The sequence below is a fragment of the Ambystoma mexicanum genome, chromosome 4p (assembly GCF_040938575.1).
Source record: "Ambystoma mexicanum isolate Mex_15411 chromosome 4p, UKY_AmexF1_1, whole genome shotgun sequence".
NCBI lineage: Eukaryota > Metazoa > Chordata > Amphibia > Caudata > Ambystomatidae > Ambystoma > Ambystoma mexicanum.
The window spans coordinates 1006985460-1007009578 of NC_090927.1; the positions used below are offsets into that span (position 1 = coordinate 1006985460).

At 47.3% G+C, this 24119-nt stretch overlaps 1 protein-coding gene across 2 annotated transcripts in view; it reads left to right on the top strand.

The window, feature by feature from the left end:
* Nucleotides 1–24119, top strand: part of LIN28B (lin-28 homolog B) — a 982932-nt gene that overhangs the window by 280102 nt on the left and 678711 nt on the right. The window contains exons 1-2 of one of the 2 annotated variants that reach the window (XM_069606592.1): nt 19426–19572; nt 20231–20445. In XM_069606592.1, coding sequence (XP_069462693.1) covers nt 19563–19572; nt 20231–20445 — 225 coding nt within the window. In that variant the 5' untranslated portion in view covers nt 19426–19562. Of the gene's footprint in view, nt 1–19425; nt 19573–20230; nt 20446–24119 lie in introns of those variants that run through there. The other variant, XM_069606591.1, reaches the window with a different exon arrangement.

Sequence of the window (24119 nt, forward strand, 5' to 3'; positions counted from 1 at the left end):
CTGACCCATTTAGGAGAATCCAGTGACCAGACCTTTTTGCCCAGCTGATTCATCCTGCTGTCCACAGTGACCAGACTTTGCCCAGCTGTTCCCCTCCAGGAGCCTAGCCGTCCCTGTGACCAGATCTCTTGACCTCGCTGCCCAGGGACCAGATCCTAGGCCCCGCTGTCTAGAGACCCTGCTGGCTGTCCAAATTACCCAACACGAGTGTATTTTGCAAGTATCAACATCACCCCACACCTTAAAACTGCTGATCCTCTTCTTTTCCCTTGCATCTTGTTCAAATCCTATAAAAACCCCATAAAAAACCCTAGACATTTCCCAAACTATTAGTATCATCTGTTTACTCTTTCTCTAGAAGAATCTGTGTTAGTTCATATTTGTTAGCATCTTGTTTTTCCATTTCTTTCAAGTATTTGTGTAAATCCTTAGTATTATTTGAAATAAATAAATTAATTCCCCTATAAGGAGGTACGCAGCTCGAGCTGGTTAAAATTGCAAATTAACCCCCTTGCGTGTAGTGTCTTTCTTTAATAATATAGCGATTAAAATATAGCCTTAGGAAAACTAGCCAGTTTGCATCAAAAACCGAATTTGCCCATGTCTTGTGTTTTTCTTAAAAAAACGATTTGCCTTTTTCCCATAAAAACCCATAACATCATCCCATAAGAGTATACCCTTTCCCTTAGTATCCTACTTGTTCTGTACCTTTGTTCTCCATCACAAAAAACGATTTCCGATTTTGATTGCTAAGCCCATTTCCTTAGCTGTTGTAAAGCATGAGTGAAATAAGAGATTGCAATTCTGCCGCGTGTGATTTTTGTTGCATTGTTTTCCTTCCAAAAGCGATGTTCTCACCTTTGTTCACGTTGCTTTAGTTCCCTGTCCAGTAGCTTGTAAGCTTCCTTGCCTCTTTAGTACAGCGCACACATTTCTGTCTGATCTATCTGACCGCAAATGTAGACTGACCTCAGAGTAACAAGTGCGATCCGGTATTCATGCAAGGCAGCCGCGGTTGCTTTTCAGAAATATGTCCCCTGGGAGCCCATCGCTAGGGCAGCTACTGGGGCCTCCCCATCTGCTTTTTGTAAGAATTATTGTCTTGACATGAGCTCAGGAGCTGTTGCTCAGTTTGGTCAGGCTGTGCTGAAGAACCTTTTTCAGTAAGGGGTATTTCCATCCACCCGTAGTTCCTGTTAGGAGTGCTTGGGAATCTCCCATCAGTATGGAGGAAAGGGGATGGGGCATAGGAGTATAACCAGGTTACTCACTGTAGTGACCACCTTACTCCTAGTCCATAGTCCCCTTTCCTCCATACCCTCTAATTAGGTTCCTCTATCATTGCTTAAAGGTCTCTGACCTGCTGATAGAAAAGGACTGATGGGCGATGCGCGGGGCGGAGCTAAGATGGGCGGGGTTACTGCCGCGTGCAGTACCCCACGTAAAAGAGAGGAAGGACTAACATTTTAGCAACATTTTTGATGCTTTTACAAAGTGCTCCGGTCCTGTGCCACAGGACCGGGGGAATGTCCCATAAGTATGGAGGAAAGGGGACTATGGACTAGGAGTAAGGTGGTCACTACGGTGAGCAACCTGGTTATTCTCTCACACCCTCTGGTCTTCTTCCTCTCCTCACTCTCCCCATGTGTCCCCCTGATCTCTGCACTGTCTCTTCCCCTCTGCGCCACGCCTCACCTCTCTCCTCACCTCTGACCTGCACCCAATCCCCTATCTATACCTGTGTCCTGATCTTGCCACACCCTCTCCACCTACCTCTTCCAACTATGCTCCCCTCACCTCCTCTGCTTGTCTCCACCTTGAACCACTACCGCCTTGCATTCTCTCCATATACTCCTACCATACCCTCTTTATTACTCCCTCTCTAATTCCCCAAGCACTTTCTCTCTCCCTCTGTCTTCACTCTCCTTTCACACACTGCCCTCACACTACACTACATACAGCAGGTGGCACTCTTTCCCACAAACAATACCTCAGCCTCACTCTGCTACAATTCCACCACCAGCGTTTTAGCCCTCCGCTCCACTGTCTGTCTCTTCTTGGTCTCTCAGTCCACCTCCACACCACCTAACCCCACCCCTACAACCCACACTTGGTCTCTCGTTCACTCTTCCCTTATACGGCTTTCTTTCTGGTTCTATGCTCCCCTTCGAAAAGGATTGTGTCCTCCGACGTATTCCTTATCTTTGATAATTCGTCTCCAGCTTGCTGGCCTCGGAAATTTTTTCTCTGTAGAGGGCGCTGCGCGTCGACGTCCGCCGAGTCGATGTCCCTCGAAAGCCACCGTATCAGCGCCGACGTCACCATGCCCATAAATAGCCATGCGCGGCGTCCGTTGCTCAGTTCCGTTTTTCCGCGCTTCGTGGGGCCTCGAAATATCGTTGCTCAGTTCAGTCAGATTTACTCGAAAATACCAACTCGTTCTCGATGGCTTCTTCATCGGAACCGACGACACCGCGATCCGGCTTCAAAAAATGTCGAGACTGGGGTAAAAAAATGTCGATAACGGATCCACACACGATCTGCTTGTGGTGCTTGGGAGCCGAGCACCATTGTTCGGAGTGTGAGGACTGCATGTCCATGACGGCGAAAGCCTTGACGGAGCGCAAGGGGATGCTCGAGAGAGGTAAGTCAGTCAAAACCTCTTCGAAAGTTTCTTCGGCTGAGTCGAGGCATTCGTCTCCTCGCCGTCGAAAGCATTCCCATTCTAGATCTCGAAGTAGCTCCCACCATTCGTCGAGATCGAGACACTCAAAGAAGAGACGTCGAAGATCCCCTTCCTCGTCATCTTCTGTTTCCCCAGAAAGGGTCTCCTGCCCCACAAAACACAGCTCTCAGGCTGAGTGGGAGGAATTCAGGAAGAAAATGCTAAGCGTCTTCGAGAAAGCGGCCTCGACCCCCTCGAAGACAGCTGAGGGTGATACCCCGGGTGAAAAACCCAAAAAATCGAAAAACCGCGAGTCGCTGCACCCGGCGAAAGATTCCACCCGAGAGCGCCATGGGCCATCGGGTAAGAAGGCACCGTCTTCGACGCCGTTGTCGAAGATCCCTTAGACGCATGGTTCGGCGCCATCAACGCCGTTGTCGAAGGGTTCTTCGACGCATCGGTCGATCGACTTGACGCCATTGTCGACGCCGACATCGATGCCGATGAAAGAGAAAACCACGGCTACTTCACAGCCAACGGTGATAACAAGAGCCTCCGGCACGACGCCGAGACCGTCGAAGCCTGTCACATCGGTGTCGACGACATTGACGTTTTCTCGCCCAATAATGACGAGTTTGGCTCCTTCTGCCTTAGAAATGGGTTCTACACCATTTCCGAGGTCAGAGTACCCCGGATTATCTTCAATCTATGAAGAAGGGGAGGATTCTGACCAGGAAACCTTTGGGTTGCAGAGGACCACACCACCTGTTTCAGAGGATTTCACCTCTGAGGAAAGAAGGTTGAAAGACCTACAGGAGTCATTACATGAGGCAAGTGGGCTGGACACTTCCCCAGAAGTGGAATTTGTTAAACCAGACCCAGGGGAACATGCCGAAACACCCTATAGAACCCTGATGGCAAGGATTATTGAATTTATGGGTTGGTCTGCGCCTTCACCTGTTTTTCAATAGGATGACCTGACAGACATATTAGACAGAGGTCCACAGGAGGATCCTGTGGTCCCCTTCCATGCAGCCTTACAAAGAAAGATTTCATTTAATTGGGAAACTCCTGAAGTTATCCCTGCAGTCAATAAAAGATTGTCAGCCAAGTATAGGGTAGCTGCGGCTGACCCTGAATACTTATCAAAACACCCGACTCCAGAGAGCCTGGTGGCTCAAGAGGCAACTTCATCAAGCAGCAGGTCCGCTTATCCTACTGTCCCACAGGATAGAGATGACAAAAGGTACGATTCTATGGCAAAAATAGTCTTTTCTGCTTGTAGTATGGCGTTGAAGTCCATCAACGCCACCTGTATGCTCGCCAGCTTCAGTCACACACTGTGGGAGTGTGCTTCATCAGCGGCTGACTGCATACCCGAAGGAGAGGAAAGGGAAGCCTTCCTTAACATTATTAAAGATGGCAAAGATGCCATGTGCGAGTCACTTCAAACTGGCATCGATTCCCCTGGGCCATGGCGGCAAGTACGACAATCCGCAGGCATGCGTGGTTGCGAAAGTCTGGCTTTGCTCCAGATGTACAGGCCAGACTTTTGAATATGCCCTTTGACGGCTCTTCCTTATTCGGTAAAAAAGCTGATGACAGTCTGGAAAAGTTGCAGACATCTAAAGCAGCGGCAAAATCGTTAGGAGCTGCAATCCGCCAAACTCCTTTTCGCCCCTCAGGAACCTCTGGAAGAGAAAAGTCCTTTCGCTATTATTCTGCATTCGGGAAAGACAGAGGACAGCCGGCTCAAAGAGGCCAAAGGAGATTCACCCGAGGTGGACGGGTCAAAAGTACTAAAGCCGCAGCAGCAGCAGGTGCCTCTTTACCCTCGGCATCTGCATCAGCCGCCCCCAAACCACTCTGAGGTCTTTCCACACAAAACACCTGTAGGGGGCAGCTTAACTCACCATCTGACGGAATGGCAGGCTATAACGTCAGATGCTTGGGCATTGGAGACAGTTGCCCAGGGTTACTGCCTACCCTTTCTACACATCCCTCAGAGTCATCCACCGGGACACAGCACTCTAAAAGTTCCAGGTCCGCTCCTCTTGCAGGAAATTATAGACCTGCTAGAGAAAGGTGCCATAGAACCGGTACCTGTAGCGGACAGGAACAAGGGCTGGTACTCCCCCTACTTTCTCATACCAAAGAAGGACGGAGGACTGAGACCCATCCTGGACTTACGAGAATTGAACAAGTTCCTCAGGAAGGACAAGTTCAAGGTGGTAACTCTCTCTCAGATCCTTCAGGCCCTCCAGCTCCAGGACTGGCTGGTATCTCTGGACCTTCAGGATGCTTATTTCCATGTGCCAATCCAACTCAAACACAGGAAATACCTGAGGTTCGCAATTGGCGACTCTCATTATCAATTTCGAGTTCTGCCATTTGGGCTGACCTCCGCCCGAGGCTCTTCACCGAGCTAATGTCGGTAGTGGCTGCGAGTCTAAGGAGGGAAGGGATCCACGTCTACCCCTACCTGGACGATTGGCTGATCAGGGCTGTATCTTCAGAACAAGCTCAGATCCAGCTAGATTATGTCTGCCACTTCCTTCACAAACTGGGCTTCTCCCTCAATTTAAAGAAGTCACAGATGATACCATCACAGAGACTCCAGTACATTGGAGCGGTCCTGGACACTTCCCTGGGAAAAGCCTCGCCACCAGAGGTGAGGGCTCAAGATATTCTGCAGATGGTCAACAAGTTCCAAAATGCCCAACGTCTCCCAGCCTTTGACTTTTTGAGGTTGTTAGGCCTCATGGCATCCTGCATCTTCCTTGTGCCAGAGATTCGCCTGAGAATGAGATCTCTTCAGTGGGCACTGAGAACTCAGTGGTCGTAATTCTCAGGGAGAATGATAGATCTCCTCCGGATTCCGGACAAGGTAGCCCACGACCTTCAATGGTGGGCCTATCCAGAGAACATCTTGAAAGGAGAACTGTTTTGGCAACCATGGCCGGAGATAACAGTAGTCATAGATGCCTCACTCAAAGGGTGGGGACCTCATGCCAACGACTTGACCATCAGCGGTCGTTGGTCTCCATCAGAGTCCAGACTACATATCAACCTATTAGAGCTGAGAGCGATCAGACTAGCGCTGAAAGCTTTCCTGCCATCAGTACAGGGGAAAAATGTCCTGATAATGACGGACAACACGGTGGCCATGCACTACCTCAACAAAAGAGGAGGCGTAGGGTCACTGCCACTGTGCAGAGAGGCAATGCAGCTCTGGTTTTGGGCAATTTAGGAAGGAATCTCTCTATCGGCAGTCCACCTAGCAGGAGAGAAGAACTTGACAGCGGACACTCTGAGCAGGCAGAGCACAGTCTCTCACGAGTGGGAGCTAGCTCAGGAAGTCCTTCAAGAGATATTCACCCTTTGGGGCACCCCTCAGGTGGATCTGTTCGCCACAAGCACCAACAGGAAGTGCGATCTGTTCTGTTCAAGGAAATTTCCCCCGAGGGGAGCTCTAGGAGACGCGTTCTTAGTGGACTGGGAGTTCCCACTCCTTTACGTGTTTCCACCAGTCCCTGTTATTCCTCAAATGATCAGGAGGTTGAGAAGATTCCGGAAAACCATGATCTTAATCGCCCCGGACTTGGCCAGGAGAACGTGGTACGCAGACCTTCTAGATATGTCCATCTGCCCTCCAATCCGTCTTCCACTCAAAGAGAATCTTCTCTCGCAGAAGGGAGGTCAGGTTCTCCATCCAGACATCGGAACCCTCAACCTTCACGCTTGGCTTCTGAAAGGGTGAGGTACAAGGATTGGGACCTCCCTGATGACGTCATGGAGGTGTTGCTTTCGGCCAGAAGGCCAGCAACAAAGTCTTTATACCGCTGCCGTTGGAACAAATGTTGCAGCTGTTGTAGAGAAGGGAATATCAACCCTTTTTCATGTGGTATACCCACGGTGTTATCGTTTCTACTCTACTTGGCAAACTCAGGCCTTCAAGTTGGCACTGTAAAAGGCTATCTCACAGCGCTTTCAATCTTCAAGCGCACTGCGGAGGAACCATCGTATTTCAAACTACCTCTAGTAATACAATTTCTCAAGGGATTAACTAATGTTTATCCTCCAAGACCATTCCAACTTCCCTTATGGGACTTAAATTTAGTCTCAAACTTTCTAATGGGTACTCCTGTCATGCCCGCGCCGCTGGCGCGCGCATTGGCAACCATCATGGACTACTTGGTACTCATTGATCCTTCTAATACTCTTTGAACAACTCCTATTCACGCCTTGGTCTTTTATTTCCATTTGCTCAACTTTGGTTCTTTCTTATTTTATTCAATTAACTACATTTACCATAATGCACCTGGCTACAGTCCTCAATTCCTGGCTGCTCTCATTCATCGTTATTGGGACCACAATCCCCAGAAGCCCTAGCGGCCAGTGCTGCTTCCACCTGCTCAGGACCAGAGAGGGAGGAGGCAGATTGTCTTCAGGTGTGCTGCTCCAGGTGCTGTCAATTAGCCTGCCACAGAACAGGGAAGGGCTGTATATAAGCAGCTGCCTGCAGGAGCACAGTATCTTGCTTCTTGAGATCTCCCCGCTCCTGTTTGCCTTGACCCTCTACTTTGTATGCTTTTCCTGTTGCTGCATTATCCTGTTTTGATCCAGTGCCCTTTACGGGCTCCCTGCCTTGCAGCCGATCTCGCTCCGCTGCCTTCTACCTACAGCCCTTGTCCTCCCGGCTTCCTGTCTTGCAGCCTACTACAGTCCTCTGCAGCCCTCTACAGTCAGCGGCCCTGCTCCTTTGGGCTCACTCCTTGCTGCCCTGCTCTTCTAGGCGCCTTGCCTTGCAGCCTGCCTCACTCCGGCTGCCTACAGTCCTTGTCCTCTGGGCTCCCTGCCCTGCAGCCTGCCTCACTCCAGCTGCCTACAGTCCTTGTCCTCTTGGCTCCCTGCTCTGCAGCCTGCCTTAATCCGGATGCCTACAGTCCTTGTCCTCTGGGCTCCCAGCCCTGCAGCCTGCCTCACTCCGGCTGCCTACAGTCCTTGTCCTCTGGGCTCCCTGCCCTGCAGCCTGCCTCACTCCGGCTGCCTACAGTCCTTGTCCTCTGGGCTCCCTGCCTACAGCCTGCCTCACTCCGGCTGTCTACAGCCCTTGTCCTCTGGGCTCCCTACCTTGCAGCTTGCAACCCTCTGCTGTCTCCAAGCCCTTGTCCTCTGGGCTCCCTACCTTGCAGCCTGCACCTCTTCGCTGCCTACAGCCCTTGTCCTCTGGGCTCCTTCCTTGCAGCCTGCTCCCTCCGCTGCCTACAGCCCGTGTCCTCTGGGCTCCTTCCTTGCAGCCTGTCTCCCTCCGCTGCCTACAGCCCTTGTCCTCTGGGCTCCCTGCCTTGCGGCTTGCTACACTCCTCTGCCTTACAGCCTGTTTTACACTTAGCTGCCTACGGCCCTGCTCCTCTAGGCTCCCTACATCGTGGCCCTATTCTTTTGGGCTCTCTGTCTGTCGCCTACTACTAATCTCCCTCTGTCCTGTTCTTCTGGACTCCCTGCCTTGCAGCCTACTACAGTCCTGTGCAGTCCACTACAGTTTTCCTGCACCTAGTGCCACTCTTGACTGCAGACCTGCTTCCTACTTTGCAGCCCTTCTGTTTTCCTGACTGCTGCTCCCTTGTTCTCTTCCTTGAGTCCTCTGTACTCCACCTTAGGTTATCTACTTCAGTCTAACTGCCTTTCCTTCATTTCCTTCTGCTAAATTGCTCATTGACTTCCTTTTCGCTGGATATATCTGTTCTTGTCTTCTCATGTGTCTTATGTAATCCCTTTGTACAGAGCTTGCCTGTTGGTTTCCGGCAGCCAACCTCTGCCCCTTCCCTTGTCGCGTTTTCAGTGTTACAGACACCCACTGCTGTTGTTCCCAGCCATGAGCATACAGCGTGGGCCTCTGTTAAAGCAATCTGTGCAGAAGGCTGGAGTTTCCTAAGGTTCGTGGAACACTCTTTCCCATTTCAGCATACACCCCAAGAGGGAATCCAGTTTGCTTGTACCTTTGTATCTTTCGCCCCTTGTCGCTCACAGCTACAGTTTCCTACTCTTCTTTCTTGTTGAACTTCCTGCTGTGTGTGCTTATCTGCTACCTTACTTCAGCACAGCCACCCAAAACCTACCTGGGTACCCTGTGCCACTCTTGACAGAGTGCCATTCTTGATAACTCCATTCGAACCACTCCACTCTTGTTCGCTGAGATTTCTCACGCTTAAAACTGTCCTATTGGTAGCACTAACATCTGCTAGGAGGGTGAGCGAGCTACAAGCTCTCTCTTGTAAACCCCCCCCATACAATTTTCCATAAGGACAAAGTTGTCCTACAGGTGAAGCCTAATTTCCTCCCTAAGGTGGTTTCTGAATTTCATATTACTCAGAAAATTACCTTACCTTCGTTCTACCCTCCTCCCCATCCGGAGAAAGAGGAAGAAAGGCTTCAAAGGATGGACCCAAAGCGAGCTCTGAGCTTTTACATCAGCAGACTGGCTAGGATTAGGCAAGCAGACCAACTGTTTGTAGGATACTCAGGTCACAAGTTGGGACTAACCATAACAAAACAGACCATTTCCAGGTGGATTATTTTGGCCATTCTGGAATGTTACAAACTGGCAGGGAAAGAGCCACCCCAAAATCTTAGGGTTCATTCAACCAGGGGTATCGCAGCCTCTTCGGCCCTCCAAAGAGGGGTACCGGCCCGAGACATATGTGCGGCTGCCACATGGTCGTCCGAACATACGTTCACAACATTTTACAACCTGGAGTCCTCCGCTAGTCAAGAGACCAGATTTGGAAAAGCCGTATTACATGCGGTTCATTCCTAAAAGGGATACATGACATTATTACTCCCACCTCCAATTACATGCCACTGCTATAGGAGTCTATCAAAGATAAGGAATACGTCGGAGGACACAATCCCTTCGAAGAACAAGTTACTTCTTACCTTGTAACGTTCTTTCGATGGGATGTTCCTCCGACGTATTCCTTATCGACCCTCCCATCCATCCCTGCAGTAATACTTCCCTTGTGGTTGCAGTTTACGCTCCTTCAAGGTCAATAACCAATTCAGGCATGACTTATCTTATGCTACAAAACGGAACTGAGCAACAACGCCGCGCGTGGCTATTTATGGGCATGGTGACGTCGGCGCCGATACGGTGGCTGTCGAGGGACATCGACTCGGCGGACGTCGACGCGCAGCGCCCTCTACAGAGAAAAAATTTCCGAGGCCAGTAAGCTGGAGACAAATTATCAAAGATAAGGAATACGTCGGAGGAACATCCCATCGAAAGAACGTTACAAGGTAAGAAGTAACTTGTTCTTCTATTGGGTCCACCACTCACCTGACTCTATGGGCCGATCTGTGGCTATTCTTTTCCCCTGGTTGCGTTACACAGGTGCAAAGCTTTAGAAATGTGGTCTATATTTGCAGGGCATCAGCCAAGTGCTTGGGCTGGTTGTTTCCCTCCTGCTCCCCTGCAGTCCCTTCTCATTCTCAGTTTTTCTGTTTCCCCACCATTCGCCTCGGGTGAGCCTGGAATTGGTAGGTCGGTTGCTGGGTTTCTCATCTCTCTTTAGCAAGAAAAATCCCAGTCCCTTCCATTCCAATTTTCAATTCCATTCCTCTAGTTGCAGTCCGAATTCCCTTGGTTGTATCCAGGAGTTTTCTGGGAGTTGCTGAACTGGAAGAAAAAAAAATCAGAACTGTGGCCAGAAACAGTACTGGGAGTCATTATCTGACAGAGGGTGGAACCCACATTACAATTCAAAGCACGCGAAGAGGTTACAGGGACTTCTCCACCTCTCACTGCAAACGCCCACACCCCACCTCTGGGACAGGGCTAACTGGCTCTAGTTTTCAGCGTGGTAGGGCCACTACCCTAGGTCTTGAATGGTGCCTGCTCTTCTCTGACAGGGTCCAGTCCCAGACATTTTCACTTGGCTGAAATGGCCAAAATTTGGCAGTCAGAAGGGACAGATAGATTTCAGTCAGGGAAGTAAGTGGAGACTGGCGACATCGGCAGTTCTGGTAAAAGGGTGTCAAACTATCTCACAGGACTAATGGGTTTTCCATTGTAAAACTACTGGTGCCCCATCCGATTTGTTTGAGGAGGGAGACCCCCCAATTTAAGATGGAAAAGTTTGTTTTCCTGAATTGTATGCCGTCTAATTTGCCTGCTCTGCCTTTTAGGAGGTGGGAGAATGCTTGGGGTAACCCTATATATAAGCCCCTGTCGTATTTCAAGCATCAGCCAACTGGGAGTATGATTGCACAGTAATGACTGGTACAGTGACAGTCCAGGAGAGCAAAAGTGCCAGTTAGGTAATTGTGACTCAAATATTGACTTAGTTTTATAGATAGTGTGGGTTTCAGCAGACCCGCTAAACATCCCCTCGTATGTGACTTGCACTAATGGTGCGGGTTTTAGCAGACGCTTAAAGCATTCCTTCTAGTATTTTTATTTGTATTTAATCAATGTGATCGGCTAGTGGCTCTGTAAATCACCCTATGCTTATTTATATTGGTCTCAGGATATTAGGGATCGATCCATCTGCCCTTATGCTGGAAAGTTTCCCCATGACCACTCAGCATTGTCACAATGTGAGCTGCCACATGGTTGCCCCCTAATTGTTGCTGTGCCTTGCTTAAAGGTGCTCATTTGCCTTGCAATAATACTTGACTCAGTCATGCTGACAGTTTTCGTTAAATGACCTTTAGTGCGTGTGAGTTTATATATGTGTACCCTAAAGGAGCTGCAGTCTGGAGTGAAGGAACACATAAATGAGACACCATTAAGACTCTCCCCACTGTAGCACTCTCATCAGAGCCTTAAAGCACTCGTTAATAATTGAGTTATTATTTAGCCCAGTTCCAGGGTGTGTGTATGGTTTACATTCTGGACTTGGACAGAGCGCCCTTGCTCGGATTGGAAGCCTGATCAATTTGTATCTTGCACATATAGAACTGTATGTTTTTTTATATTAATGAATACTGCCTAGCAGATCGTGTGATCTCATCTCTGCAGTGGAGTTTTTACAATTGTTTATATTGCACTCTCATGTTTTTATGGTGATTGTTTTCTGGGACAACTTTTAGGTGGTTGCTGTCCACCCCTTATGTACAAGGATGGTGGATGTAGGGTTTCATTTATTTATTTAGAACTTCGGTGACTTTTGCGGTGCCTCCTTCTCGTCACCAACAGGTTAGCGCCTAAAAGACTTATGCTCCCGGGTGCTATCAATTCTAATTTAATAATAAAGAGAAAAGGGGTGACAGGATGTTGGTGATGACTGTCACTCACCTCAAAATCTCCTCTCTGTTTGGCTTATCCCCAACCAGCTGATCACAGCTAGCCCCCCTCAGCATATTTGCAAAGGGCCCGATTTCGCAGGAGCTAAAAGGGTGGACGCACCTTCTCAGCTATGGCCCATCTTGTGGGACTCATTCCGGTTCTAGGTTCAAAAATCACTTCAAACCTCGATTTGTGTGTCTGACTTTATCAACTTTAATCCTTTTTCTAGATGCCCTTTAGCCCCATTGACAAAGTGTACTGTCTATGTGTGCTCTATCAAAGGTGGTAAACATGACAGACTAGGAAAATCTAAAACTGATGACCGTGTCCAACTGCCCATCGTAACAGTTTATCCCAAACGATACTTAACAGGATTGGGGCTCATTTTATAAGACATATACACGGCCGAATGTCACCTTGCTTACTGGATACGGGACACTAGCTGTAAGAAGAGACGTGTCAGCATGGGCTTGCGTGCCTGTGCCCGGTTTCTTAGATATCGCTACTGCTAAAACTCGTGATTGCATCCGGGGCAGGTTTACTTAAAATTGGCACAGGTGATACAAATGTACTTAGTACAAGTTGTGTTGCTTGTAAAATATGGATTGGATTGAACATACTTTTGCTTCAATCTGGATTGTATAAAATGTCTGCATTCGTCTGAAACGTTTGCACCCATTTTTGTGGTAGCATGCATGTTAGGAAATAAAGCAAACACTTGTTTTTTTTGCATATTAAGCTAGAACCCTATTGCATAACATTTGATCCCATGGTAAGAAAACTGCACACAAACTGGTTCATCATTCCTTTCTGCTTATCCAAAAAGAAACATTAAAAGGTTGCTTCTCTTATCCAACGTGAAAGATGAGTTTGAGGAATAATGACACGTGCCTTGCTATCATTGCCTGGCAGCGAAGTAATGAGTCCTGTATCACACACCCGAAACCCTCCCACCTTGTTAAAAAACCAAGGGCTTTGAAACATGTAATGCAGCATCGCATGCCCCTGTTGGGATTTCTTTGTGAAGTGCATTTCCACCCTTTGAGGATGTCGTAGATCTCAGTGTGGACTTTTGCGCAGCTGCTTCACAGATCACGCTTGGCATGCTACGTTTTCTCTGCTTCCTCACTAATTACTTTGGGCCACTGGAGATGGTAGTTGTGCAGCATTGCCCCTACGTTTATTTGAAAAGCCTCCCCAGCTGTCATGCTCATTTTCATCCTGAAGTCTTCGTTGTGTTGAAACTGGGAGTGCCATGCATGCGTCTTAATTCTTTGGTTGTGAATAGTGATGCACGCGGGATTCCTGGGACCAGAACGACAGAGCTTGACGAAACGTTTTAAATAGGTTATTTGGCCTCATGAGATGGGAAAGAAAATACACGTTTTGCCTGTAAACCTTTCTGCGATGACCGCCAGCAGGTTAAAAGAAACTCCACGTCCAGCAGATCTTCGCAGATATAAACGTGTGCTCTGAAGTAGCTTCGCCATCACCCCTTCTTTTACCTTCTATGCGAAGTCCAAGTGAATTCCGCCTGTAAACTGACCAAACGAAATCAGCGCAAATATTATGATGAAAACGTCATCACTTCAACATGTCTGCGCTTGGTTCTGTTCTTTGATTGAACTACTATGACAGCATATCCCACTTTACCTAAACACGAACGTCCCGGGGAAACGAAAGTTGTGTTACAAAAACGAACAGCCTTGCATACGTTTGATCACAGCAATCACAATCGCCTTCTGTGAATACAGGTAAGCGACCCCGTTTGTAGATGTGCGGTTTGGTGGGCGTGCGAAGTGAGCGAGGCTTGTAAAAGCAGTGGCTGGCAAACCCTTTTTTTTAGTGGGGCGCGCCGCAGTGTATAGCGGTGGAGGCAGATTTGATATTGTAACAATTCTGTTACCATTGACGGTGTGTGTATCCAAACGAATCACCAATAAAGGCAAGCGGTCCGGGGGTTTGGTTGGTCCGTTGTAGTTAGTGTTCGTTTCTTACAGGATTTTAAACCCATGGCTGCAGCTGCAACAGAAAGCTCAAATTCACACAGGGATGGTGCTGCTGGCGAGTTTCCAAACATCCTTCGCTCGAGCGGCGAGGATACCTTGAAGACCTCGCAGCAATAAGTGCGGGACATCTGTCCGACTGCCCGCCCACCCCACCCCTAATATCAGGGGCGCAGGGATTTTTCCCGAACTGCTGCGAACACGTGGGGGCGGGACGGATGTGATAAAAACATCAAAGCAACGGGTGAGGAGGGAGAGAACAAGTGCAGCTAGTAATGCTTAGCCTCAGCATCCAACAACCTGCACTGACCGATCAACACTGTCTGCAGTAGGCAAGATAAAGAACTAAAGTCGAGACCTCCCAGAAAAGGGGAGGTGCCTTCGGCTCCACCCTCTTGCAGAGTGACTCCATGCATTGGGAGAGACTAAAGGTGAAGCAACGGAGCTTCTGTGTGAACACTGGTGTAATATCAGCAGAAGAAGCCGTGATATACTGCCAAAAAAAGAATATGTTTGAAAGATAACGTATGTTAGAATTCAATTCTCCGCGAGTTTGGGTAAAAACGGAGGGGAACTCGCCCACAAAGCCTTAAGAGATGCCACTTGTCCGCAGTTAACGGGGGTGCACTGAGAGGGTTGTCAAAGACTGATATCCCGAGTATGTAGTCTGATCAACACATATATCTATTTTTCCAAGCTGGGTTATCTCATCTAATGATACAAAGTTATACAACACCTCCTCTGGGGATTATAGTCAGATGTGCCCCCTGCCTCACACTTACAATAGCGCACCCTTGAGGCAGCCAGGAGACCTTGCAGTTTATTTCATATGATTCCCTGGACTGATATGTGTCCGGGACTAAAACAAGCTTTGCCCAAGACTAGGAACACCCCTTCTCAGAATGGCAAGAAACTGACTGAACATCTGGAAAGTGTGTGTATCTGTATCTCCTTGTTGTATCACAGATTGAAGTGTAACATGAGTCATTGGTACGCTCTACCACGTGTTCTTTTAATTTTACAGAGTGTATGGGTGGATTCATCAACACACATAATGGGATGGCCGTTGCTAAACATTAGCATATCAAGATCAAATATGCACATTTGATTAAATTGGCTTTGTGTAACCACCCAAATTGCACAGGACGGATGGCATTTTCCTTTCATAAAATCAACAACCACACAAAACCAACAGAGGATATATTTCTTCTACTAGTGTTTTTGAAAACGTTAAAAGGTGTACATGTTTTAAACTCCCAGTCCGAGACAAATGCTTGTTCTGGAATTTGCAGTACCAACATGAGACATTTCACCTTTAGTTGTTTGTTATCTTTCATCAGGTTATATAGTGCAGTGGTGAAGTGTCCAGCCTGCAAACCTGATGACGGCAGTGTGATCCCACAGGTGGACTTTAATTCATAAATTCAAAGACATTCAATGTTTCTCATTTTTGCTGGGATGAGGGGGGCTGAGTCCACCCTCTGAAAAAAGTGGGTGGACTCCGTCCAACTGCCTGTAACCTCGAGCCCTGCTGGTCCGTGATCCTTTTTCTTTCTCCTGATCCAAATATAGAATCGGATCAGGCCAGACTTTCAAGCACCGCTAGTTCCCCAAGTCACATCTAGGCAGACTCGCACACAGATGCCTTGGCTCTGCAAGTCGTTAAGGTGCTCAGGTTCAAATGCATTTCTTTTTATCAGTGGCAGAGCCTTTCATATGCATGATGGACCATTTCTAACTCAAAGAGCTCTCAAAGCAACAGTTACCTTGCAAATCTGTGATAGTTAAAGTGAGAAACACAAGGCACCCATATAAAGATGTGTTATATCCCTGCTGTCTACTGTCTTGAAATGCAAAAAAGTTACTTTAAGACACCAACTAAATGTTTTCAACATCATGAATAACAACGAGCTGGAAGTTTGTGACAACAATTCTGCATATCTATCTTAGTTTATTACACAACTTTTTTTATGTATCTTAAATAACTGAAAGTACAGTGGGGTTAACTAGATTTTTCAGGTGGCATTATCTTGCATTCTGGGACTTATAGTTTACCATTCAGAATGTGAAAATGAAAGCCTTCTTTTGGCCTAACATGTTTTTATAAGGATTTTTGCATGTTGTCATTTGGCATATTATGCAATTTGTATTTTTTGTAAGTAAACTCTATAAGACATCATTACGGTAGACCTTGAAGTCCAACTATTTGAGGCAAAGTTTATGATCCTGCTCCTTCGTTCCATCTACCACTCCTCGCCCCCTCCCCCTCCAGACATGTGTCCCATCATCCCACTCCCTTCTTTTTGGATGCAGCCACAGTTCCTTTTCTCCACTTCTACCACTGGCTTGTACACTGATTCATTTAACAGTAAGATCTTCTAAAGTTATTTCGAATAGGAGATAGAACCGGGTTTTGTTCAAAAAGTGGAGCAGTGTCTTCTGCATGAAAAGGTACATTTTCCAATTCTTCCCACACAAACCACGGTAATGCTGCAAGAAGTATCCGGGAAAGCAATGATATCGTGCTGATTTTCCAATTGCTGGAATGAAGGTGACATTTACCAAGCCAGCAATTGGAAAATCAGCACGATATCTTTGGTTGCCCATATGAAGACGACTTTTAACGGGGGAGGGAGAGATAAAAGGGGCGACTAAGAGAATGTGAGCCCCTTAACCGAAGTGCGTGCAATCCTGGCACCGATAAGCAGCTTCTGTACACAGGGATCGCCCAGCCCCCGCCTCTCTAATTGTATTGTAGGCGGGGAACCCCTTACTCTCCCTGCAAGTTCCCAGCTGGCAGGAGATCCGTTCCTTCTTAGAGACTTGAAAGGGGGATGCCCCTCGCAGGAAATGAATGAGTCTATAACATCTGACACCACTGACCAGTCCAGTGACCCCAGCCCTAATTCCACTAATGCTGCAGCAGGCCTGCTAAACCAGCAAAGAGCTCATAACCTTTTTTTTTTACAAACGTGCATTCCACCCCGGACAAGAGTAACAATAACACCAGTTTTAAAGTGCATTTTCCCGAACACCCCATGGTTAAACTATGCAAGTTTTGTTTAAGGATAGCATTATTTTCCTTGAAATACGTTTTAAAATCATTGTTGGGTTTTGAGGTAAGTTTAAAATCGTTGTTTCTGGGGTGGGGTTGTAATATTAGAGCTGCATCACCCCCCCACCCCCATCCTATTATTGAATTTAAAATTATGTTGAAAAAGCTGTGCACCTTACAAACCAGCGCGCGGAAGAGTGTTGGCAACAATATTTGAGCCAAATTAGACGGATGAAACCGGAACAGAAAAAAGGGGCGGGCGGGGAGTTGTGCCTAATTGCTGTACAAAGTATGTGGGGGCAGGTCCGTGTAGGAAGTTCGACCTCCACTGTTGAAATAACATTGGAATTTACGGTTGAAGACGGCCAAGGAATTTCAGGATTTGCATCTTCTGCTTCACTAGCCACATTTTTGACCGTTTTTGCACTTTGTTTTGCCCCCCTCCCCCACCCCTCCAGAGCAGACGCTCCCAGGCGCATTCTTATCCCAGCAGAGATTGGCAACACTCTCCTGAGAGCTCACAAAAGGAGTAAACAGCCCATTGAAAGCAAAGAGATCTTTGTCCGGCTGTAGGGGCAGACTGACCGACGCCTCTTGTGGAATCTCGGAAAGCGCTTTATTGCTTCAACCCGGGATGAACCGCAGTCCACAATCTTTCTACGAATTCTGGGGTTTTAGGTGATGGTTTTATAATACTCCACCCTGAAAAACAAATGAAAGCCTTTAGGATTATCACAAACGGAGACACATTGGTGTAGTTTACGGGAGGTTGGCTACAGTTAAAAAATAGCAATTGAGATTAGGAGCAGTACTTCGTAGCCAATGCTAAATAGGCAAGAACGGAAATCTGCTAACAAAAAAAGCCTCCCTCTTAGGTGCGCAAGTCACGAAAAGCCTTGCTAGACATAAGCCACTTTAGTTCATTTAAATGTATCCTGTGCTCGCACCACTGAGTGCTACATAATATCTCGCACATGACGACAGAAACATAAAAACAGGATTACATACTGCACAAATCTAAGCAACAAACATCCCTTTCTAGTTAACGCGCCAGACGCGAAGAGCATTTTAAAAGGTAGCATGGTACCGTGTGAATGTGTTAACCCGGTTCAAACAAATGCACATTTTAACATAAAGCATTAAAAAACAACCTTCAAGAAGGTGCACCGAAAGAGCACACGGTGGTTCCTTCTATTCCTTCAAAATCCTTTCATCGATGCGGTCCTTTTCCGAAGAGCTCGTGCGGTTTGATGTCCAATATCGCAATCCGACTTGTCCCACGTGTGTGGTATTTACAAGCAGGGCAGCCCGTGTGGAGTGTAGTGTCCCTCGACCCAGCAACTGGGTGTGCCTCTGCCCCATGTCCCGTTCTCTCCACGAGCACCCACTGGTGATTGAGGGCTGATCTAATGCTCTGACCGTGCAATGTCGAGCTCTTATTTAGGAAGTCATTAATCACACCCCCTCCTCCGGAAAGAGATGTTGGAGAAACCTGTGAAGTATGAACCCCCTCCTCTAGGGCCCGCCTTCTCCCCCTCCTTAACAAATGCTTGGCCGTAACCTAGGAGGAGAGGGGGGAGAGAGGGGTGGGGTCGGGGGGAGCGAGTCACCCTTATTCATCCATATTGCAACATACACGGCAACTAACACCTTACCAATTGCAAGAGTCATATTGGTACCAAATATGAACGTGAAACCGTTTTCCGTCACTAGATACATTTTTTATGGCAGAAAAAAATAGGATTTAGATATACCACATATGGTATATCGGTTGATGCACGCAATTAAATACTCCAGCATAATAAACACATGCCTGTCTGTGTGTGTATCCGTGTGTAAATATATATGTATATCGAGATGGCTCTCATTCATTAAAATCGTTATGTCGTCTTATTGAAACAGCGTTACAATTTTTCAAAAACGTTACATAATCTTATTTTAATCGGTGTAAACAACCTGGTGTGGGGGTGCAGATAAGGTGCCCTGTGGCGCTATGTACAAGGCTGTACACGGGTATATAGATATAATACTCGATGTTTTCCTGACACTACACTAAACAAGAAAATTAATGCGCCGTTTACTGAGTCTGCGAGTCGTAAAATATATTGTAGATGTGAATAACAGAATAAAACGTTTAAATCAACAAATGCACCTCGTGTTCTGGCTGTGTGGACGGTTGCACGTGTGCGTGCGCGGAGGGCAGTGGTCGGGCATGTTTACATGTGGCACGGTGCGCAAGGAGCCATCCCCGAGCCTCCTCTGAAGAGGCGGGCCCGCGGCAGCACCCGCGGCCCCCTTTCCCCTCTGCCAAGCCCCTCCAGGACCCGACGCGAAATTAGCAGCGAGGAAGCGTGTAATTGGCGAGTCACGTGTGCGCCGAGGGAGGGGACAGTGCCAGCGCAGGGCAGCGCCTCAGAGCGTGCGAGCGCAGCCCGGGGCCGAGCGGCGCACACACAGGAGCTGTAGGATGCATGGCTGAGGCAGAGCGCTGCGAACCAAGGGGACGGCGCACAGCACCGCTAGAGAGCAGGCCACCCGTCTGCCAACATGGCCGAAGGTTACTTTTGAGCTCTTCTAACCTACGTCCTCGTCCGCTTCACTGGGATTATGTGTTTGTTTACACTGCGTGTGTGGTGTTCTTCTTCCAACCACGCTGTACGGGTAACTAAACTGCCCCCATCCACCGCTTGAGCAAGGGTACGTAATGTATACACGCGAGCCAGGGGATGGCGTGTTCATCTTGTTTGCACACGCCCCGCGTGCAATCTTCAGAATACAATTATAAAAATGAAATCTAGTTTGTATACACCTGCCCAAGCTACGCTAGCCGTCAACTCTAACGCACTGCTGAGTACCAGCAACACAGTTGATCCTCCTCTTGTGCATTAACAATTGTGCAATCAATCCCCTCTTCACCTTTCGTTTGGCTCTGCATGAGAGAGATTGGGCACGTTTCTGGTAGAGCGTTTCCATGTGTTATAGCCGCCTCTCCCGCTCTGGCGTAGGAAGTATGTTATCTGGTAAATGTTGACTATACTAGTGAATTATTGTTGTGATGCACTTCTAGTAACAGCACACCGTTGCGGAGTATGTCTCGTGTGTGTATGCGCATGGTTGCACTTGTGTTCCTTGCTGAATCATAGCCCTTTCTGTCTCAGCGACACCTCTCGCCTATTGGTTGACCGTCTTGTGTTTTTTGGTTTCTCCCACTGTAGGAGGCGGTGGCAGAGAGGAACAGGAGCCCGGGAGGCTGGCGGGGGAGCCTTCCTCCTCTGAAGAGGGCGAGCCGGAGGAGCAGGACCCAGGCGCCGTGCTACGAGGCGCCGGCTACTGCAAGTGGTTTAACGTGCGCATGGGCTTCGGCTTCATCTCCATGAGCAGCCGTAAAGGCAGCCCCCTGGTCGCGCCAGTCGATGTGTTCGTGCACCAAGTAAGAAGACACCTGATTTGTAACCCCACCCAGCTCTCACCCCCGACCCCACCCACATTGTTGGCAAAGCACTGTTGCTTCGAGTAGAGCTCCTTCTCGCACAGCGTAACTTACATCAAAACATAACAGCATGATGTCCACCGGAGTTTTGTTCCAGACCAACCCTCTACCTGCGTATTTAACCACCTCCTGCTCTATTATGGTTCCCCGCGTTTCCACCTCCCGAAAAGGGAGGGGATGTCTCGGTTCACTCGGGGTTTCTCCAGGTTTAGGATATCCGGTGTAGCTTTCACCCCTTCCTCCTCCCCACACCCCACCCAGGTCACGCTGGGTGGATGCTCTAGTAACTTGGTAGCTGCTGGTACAGCTCATGCTATGTTCCCCATGCCTAGTCTCTTGGTATTAAGCCATAGTTTAGTCAGACCTACGCTGGGCCCACATGGATGTTGGATACGTACCATGGCATATCCGAGGCCATAGTTTTCGTGCCCTTGTCTTACCCTTTCATTTTGCAGTGCCTCGTCCAACGACCCTTTGAAACGGGGGCTGACTATTCCCGCATTGAGGATTTGCCCATAACACCGGGGCATTTGGCACACTAAATTGAAACAGCCTCAGCGCTCGGGGATACAATTTTGAGCCGCCTTCTGCCCTTTTGCACGGGCCTGTCCGTCAGCCAGGCTTGTTATTGTGAAGGAAAGTGGCAAGACGTCTGACCCCGCCGTTAAAGGCGCCTAACTTGAAATCAAGGAGGGTGAGAGGGGGCTCATGTTGACATGTCCTCGAGCAGTGCACCATTGTACGTCACTTATAGGACTCAAAACGTCCAGCTAGCACTGGTAGAATGTGAGAACCCTCCTAGTGTATTAGTAGACTGTATGTTGTTGCTAGCTTGTTTTATCTGTTTGCAGTTATTATTAGAAAACGGATACGTTTGATAAAGATTGCCCTGTTTATTACATCGAAAATGGCAGGAAACCTGGATGTCTGCGATGCATGACGTTGTGGGATTATCTGGGCGACCGTGGCTGTGCTGCTTGTCATAGTCTTTTGCGTATGACCTATGCTGTCCAGCTGCAGCCAAGGCCACGCTGGGCTGCTTCATCGTGACTTAAATGTTCAGATTTCACCCATGGTTGTCTGGCACCTATTACCTCACAGGAGGATGTTTATTTTTGTTAGAGGGCTCATATTCTATGTTCCTCCAGCCCAAACTCTGGGGAGTGCAGACACGTGCTTGCTCACACTGTTAAAAAAAAAAAAATCCACGTATCTGTCCGTTTGTGCCTTTCGCAGTTCCCGGCCTTCGGCATGCACGTGCATTACACTGTAACATGAAACACACATGGCCTCTGTGGCTGGGGGAGGGGCGCACTGCTCAGTGTTTGCATTATTCAGTTTCCTGTTTCATGGTTGAAGCCCGGCCACTGTGTTAAAACGCTTGACGCCCCCACTTTAAATCGACTTCCTTCAAATCGCTGTCAGCTCTGATTGCTATCACGGTCCATTGTTTTTTCCTCCTTTTGAACCTCACCGCGTCGTTAAACAGTTCTTTACGATCTCATAAAGATATTTACAGATGCAGGGAAGGTGTAAACAATCTGTTCTACTTTGCCTAATCGTGCATCAGTTATCTCTGATTCACTTCCACTACAAATGTTAGTTTCTTTGGCCCTTAAATTTGTGTTCAAAACCTGCGCATGTACATGACTCCAATCTTATTTAAACGTTATTTCTCAAATCTGTAATGATGCCCAACGCTTGAAGTCGATGGCGTTTGACCACACGAATGTAGAATGTAGTTTATCTTTCTGTTGTATGTGCTACCCATGACCACATCAAGCTTTCGTCAGCATCGTGTGGTATGCTCTGTGAGGAGAAATGTGTAACCATGACAACAAATATGCAATTTTGCCACCCAAATTTCACCTTTTTAAAAACGACAGGGATTTTATAGAGGCGTGTTTACTCCCTAGTCATTTTAACAAGAATGCTTTTTCTCATTGTGACACGATCAGATTTGTTACATGTAAAGCGTTTGAAGTGTGTTTGTGACAATGCATGGATTTACAAAGAAGTAATATCTCCTTTTTGTGCTGATCTGCAGCATGGTTGATATGCATTGTGGTATGAGTACCCGTGCAGTGCAATAGATGTGTGCTTGCTCTTTTATTTATTCCTTATTCCCGTTGCTAGGGATATTCGGCTAGTGCGTGTAGTGAAGTGTAGCTTACAGTCATGCATTGTGTAGTCGGGTATGATCGAAGAATACAATAATGTATGTTTTTGAAGGCAGAAACTAATCTGTTTACATATGTTGTTGCTCATTACTGTTAATATGTAACATGAAGGGTTTATTGCGGCTGGTAACTAGGATACTATGTACATGTTAAAGCATGTTTTCAACACACTTTATGCATCTAAAATGTCCTTTAACTATTTAATGCTGCATTCATGTTGGAGGCATTTCAAATGCTTTTCTCCTTGTTGGCTCCTATTTACTCTGCGTATAAATGTATATTTGTTAGCACTGCCTTCTAAATACATAATTCTGGAAACTACACTTCTCCAGCATTGGATCTTTCATGGATTCACATGCTTAGAATATTCCCCGTGGGTTCCCAGCCTGGCGACAGGGAATATTCTAAGCATGTGAATCCATGAAAGACACCAATGCTGGAGAAATGGAGTTACAGGTAAGAAACTATTCCCTTCTCCAGCATTGGATCTTTCATGGATTCACATGCTTAGAATATTCCCCGTCGTCAGACTGGGAACCCACAGGGAATATTCTAAGCATGTGAATCCATGAAAGACACCAATGCTGGAGAAATGGAGTTACAGGTAAGAAACTATTCCCTTCTCCAGCATTGGATCTCTCATGGATTCACATGCTTACAATATTCCCCGTCGTCAGACTGGGAACCCACGGGGAATATTCTAAGCATGTGAATCCGTGAAACATACCAATGCTGGAGAAATGGAGTTACAGGTAAGAAACTATTTCCTTCTACGCTGTGCCTTGCTGACTGGAACCTTACTTGACAGAGATTTGGAATACTTGTAGTGTCCATACATGAGCTGGAAGAACAAGTGGAACATTGGTATTTTTCCAGGGCTTTTTTCGTTTATATATTGCTTTTGTAGCCTGTCCGTCCCACATAGATTTTCACTTGGGTGATATATTTGCAGTCGCCATTAAATGGGATTTGGAGCATGCAATTTTAGACGTGCCCCTATAACAACTAGTCTTTATTTTAATTCATTACAAATTTACAAATTTAGTTTTTTTAAATGTCCTTCAAGAGTCGTACTAGTTCGATTTGGCCTTTAAAGCGTTCATATTGTGACAGCACCAATTAGAATGGTGTTGTGAACCTTGATAACTAAATGTTACTACACAGTCACTCCTTCCTCACCACGCCATATCCCCATAAGCACTTTCAACATGCATGATGAAAAACACCTTTGATTGTTTACCATTTGTCGGTGCTGGGAAAGATGTAAACAATTACTTTGAAGATTTAAAATATCAATGGACATGCACCTTATTTATCACACAAAGACGGAGCTGTGCTGTCAAGTTGGGCTGGTGGCAGCATAAACGTAATTGGCACAAGATCTGACTGTTTTTTCCTGTCCTCTAAATCTGTGGTGGTTTTTGGCACCTGTAG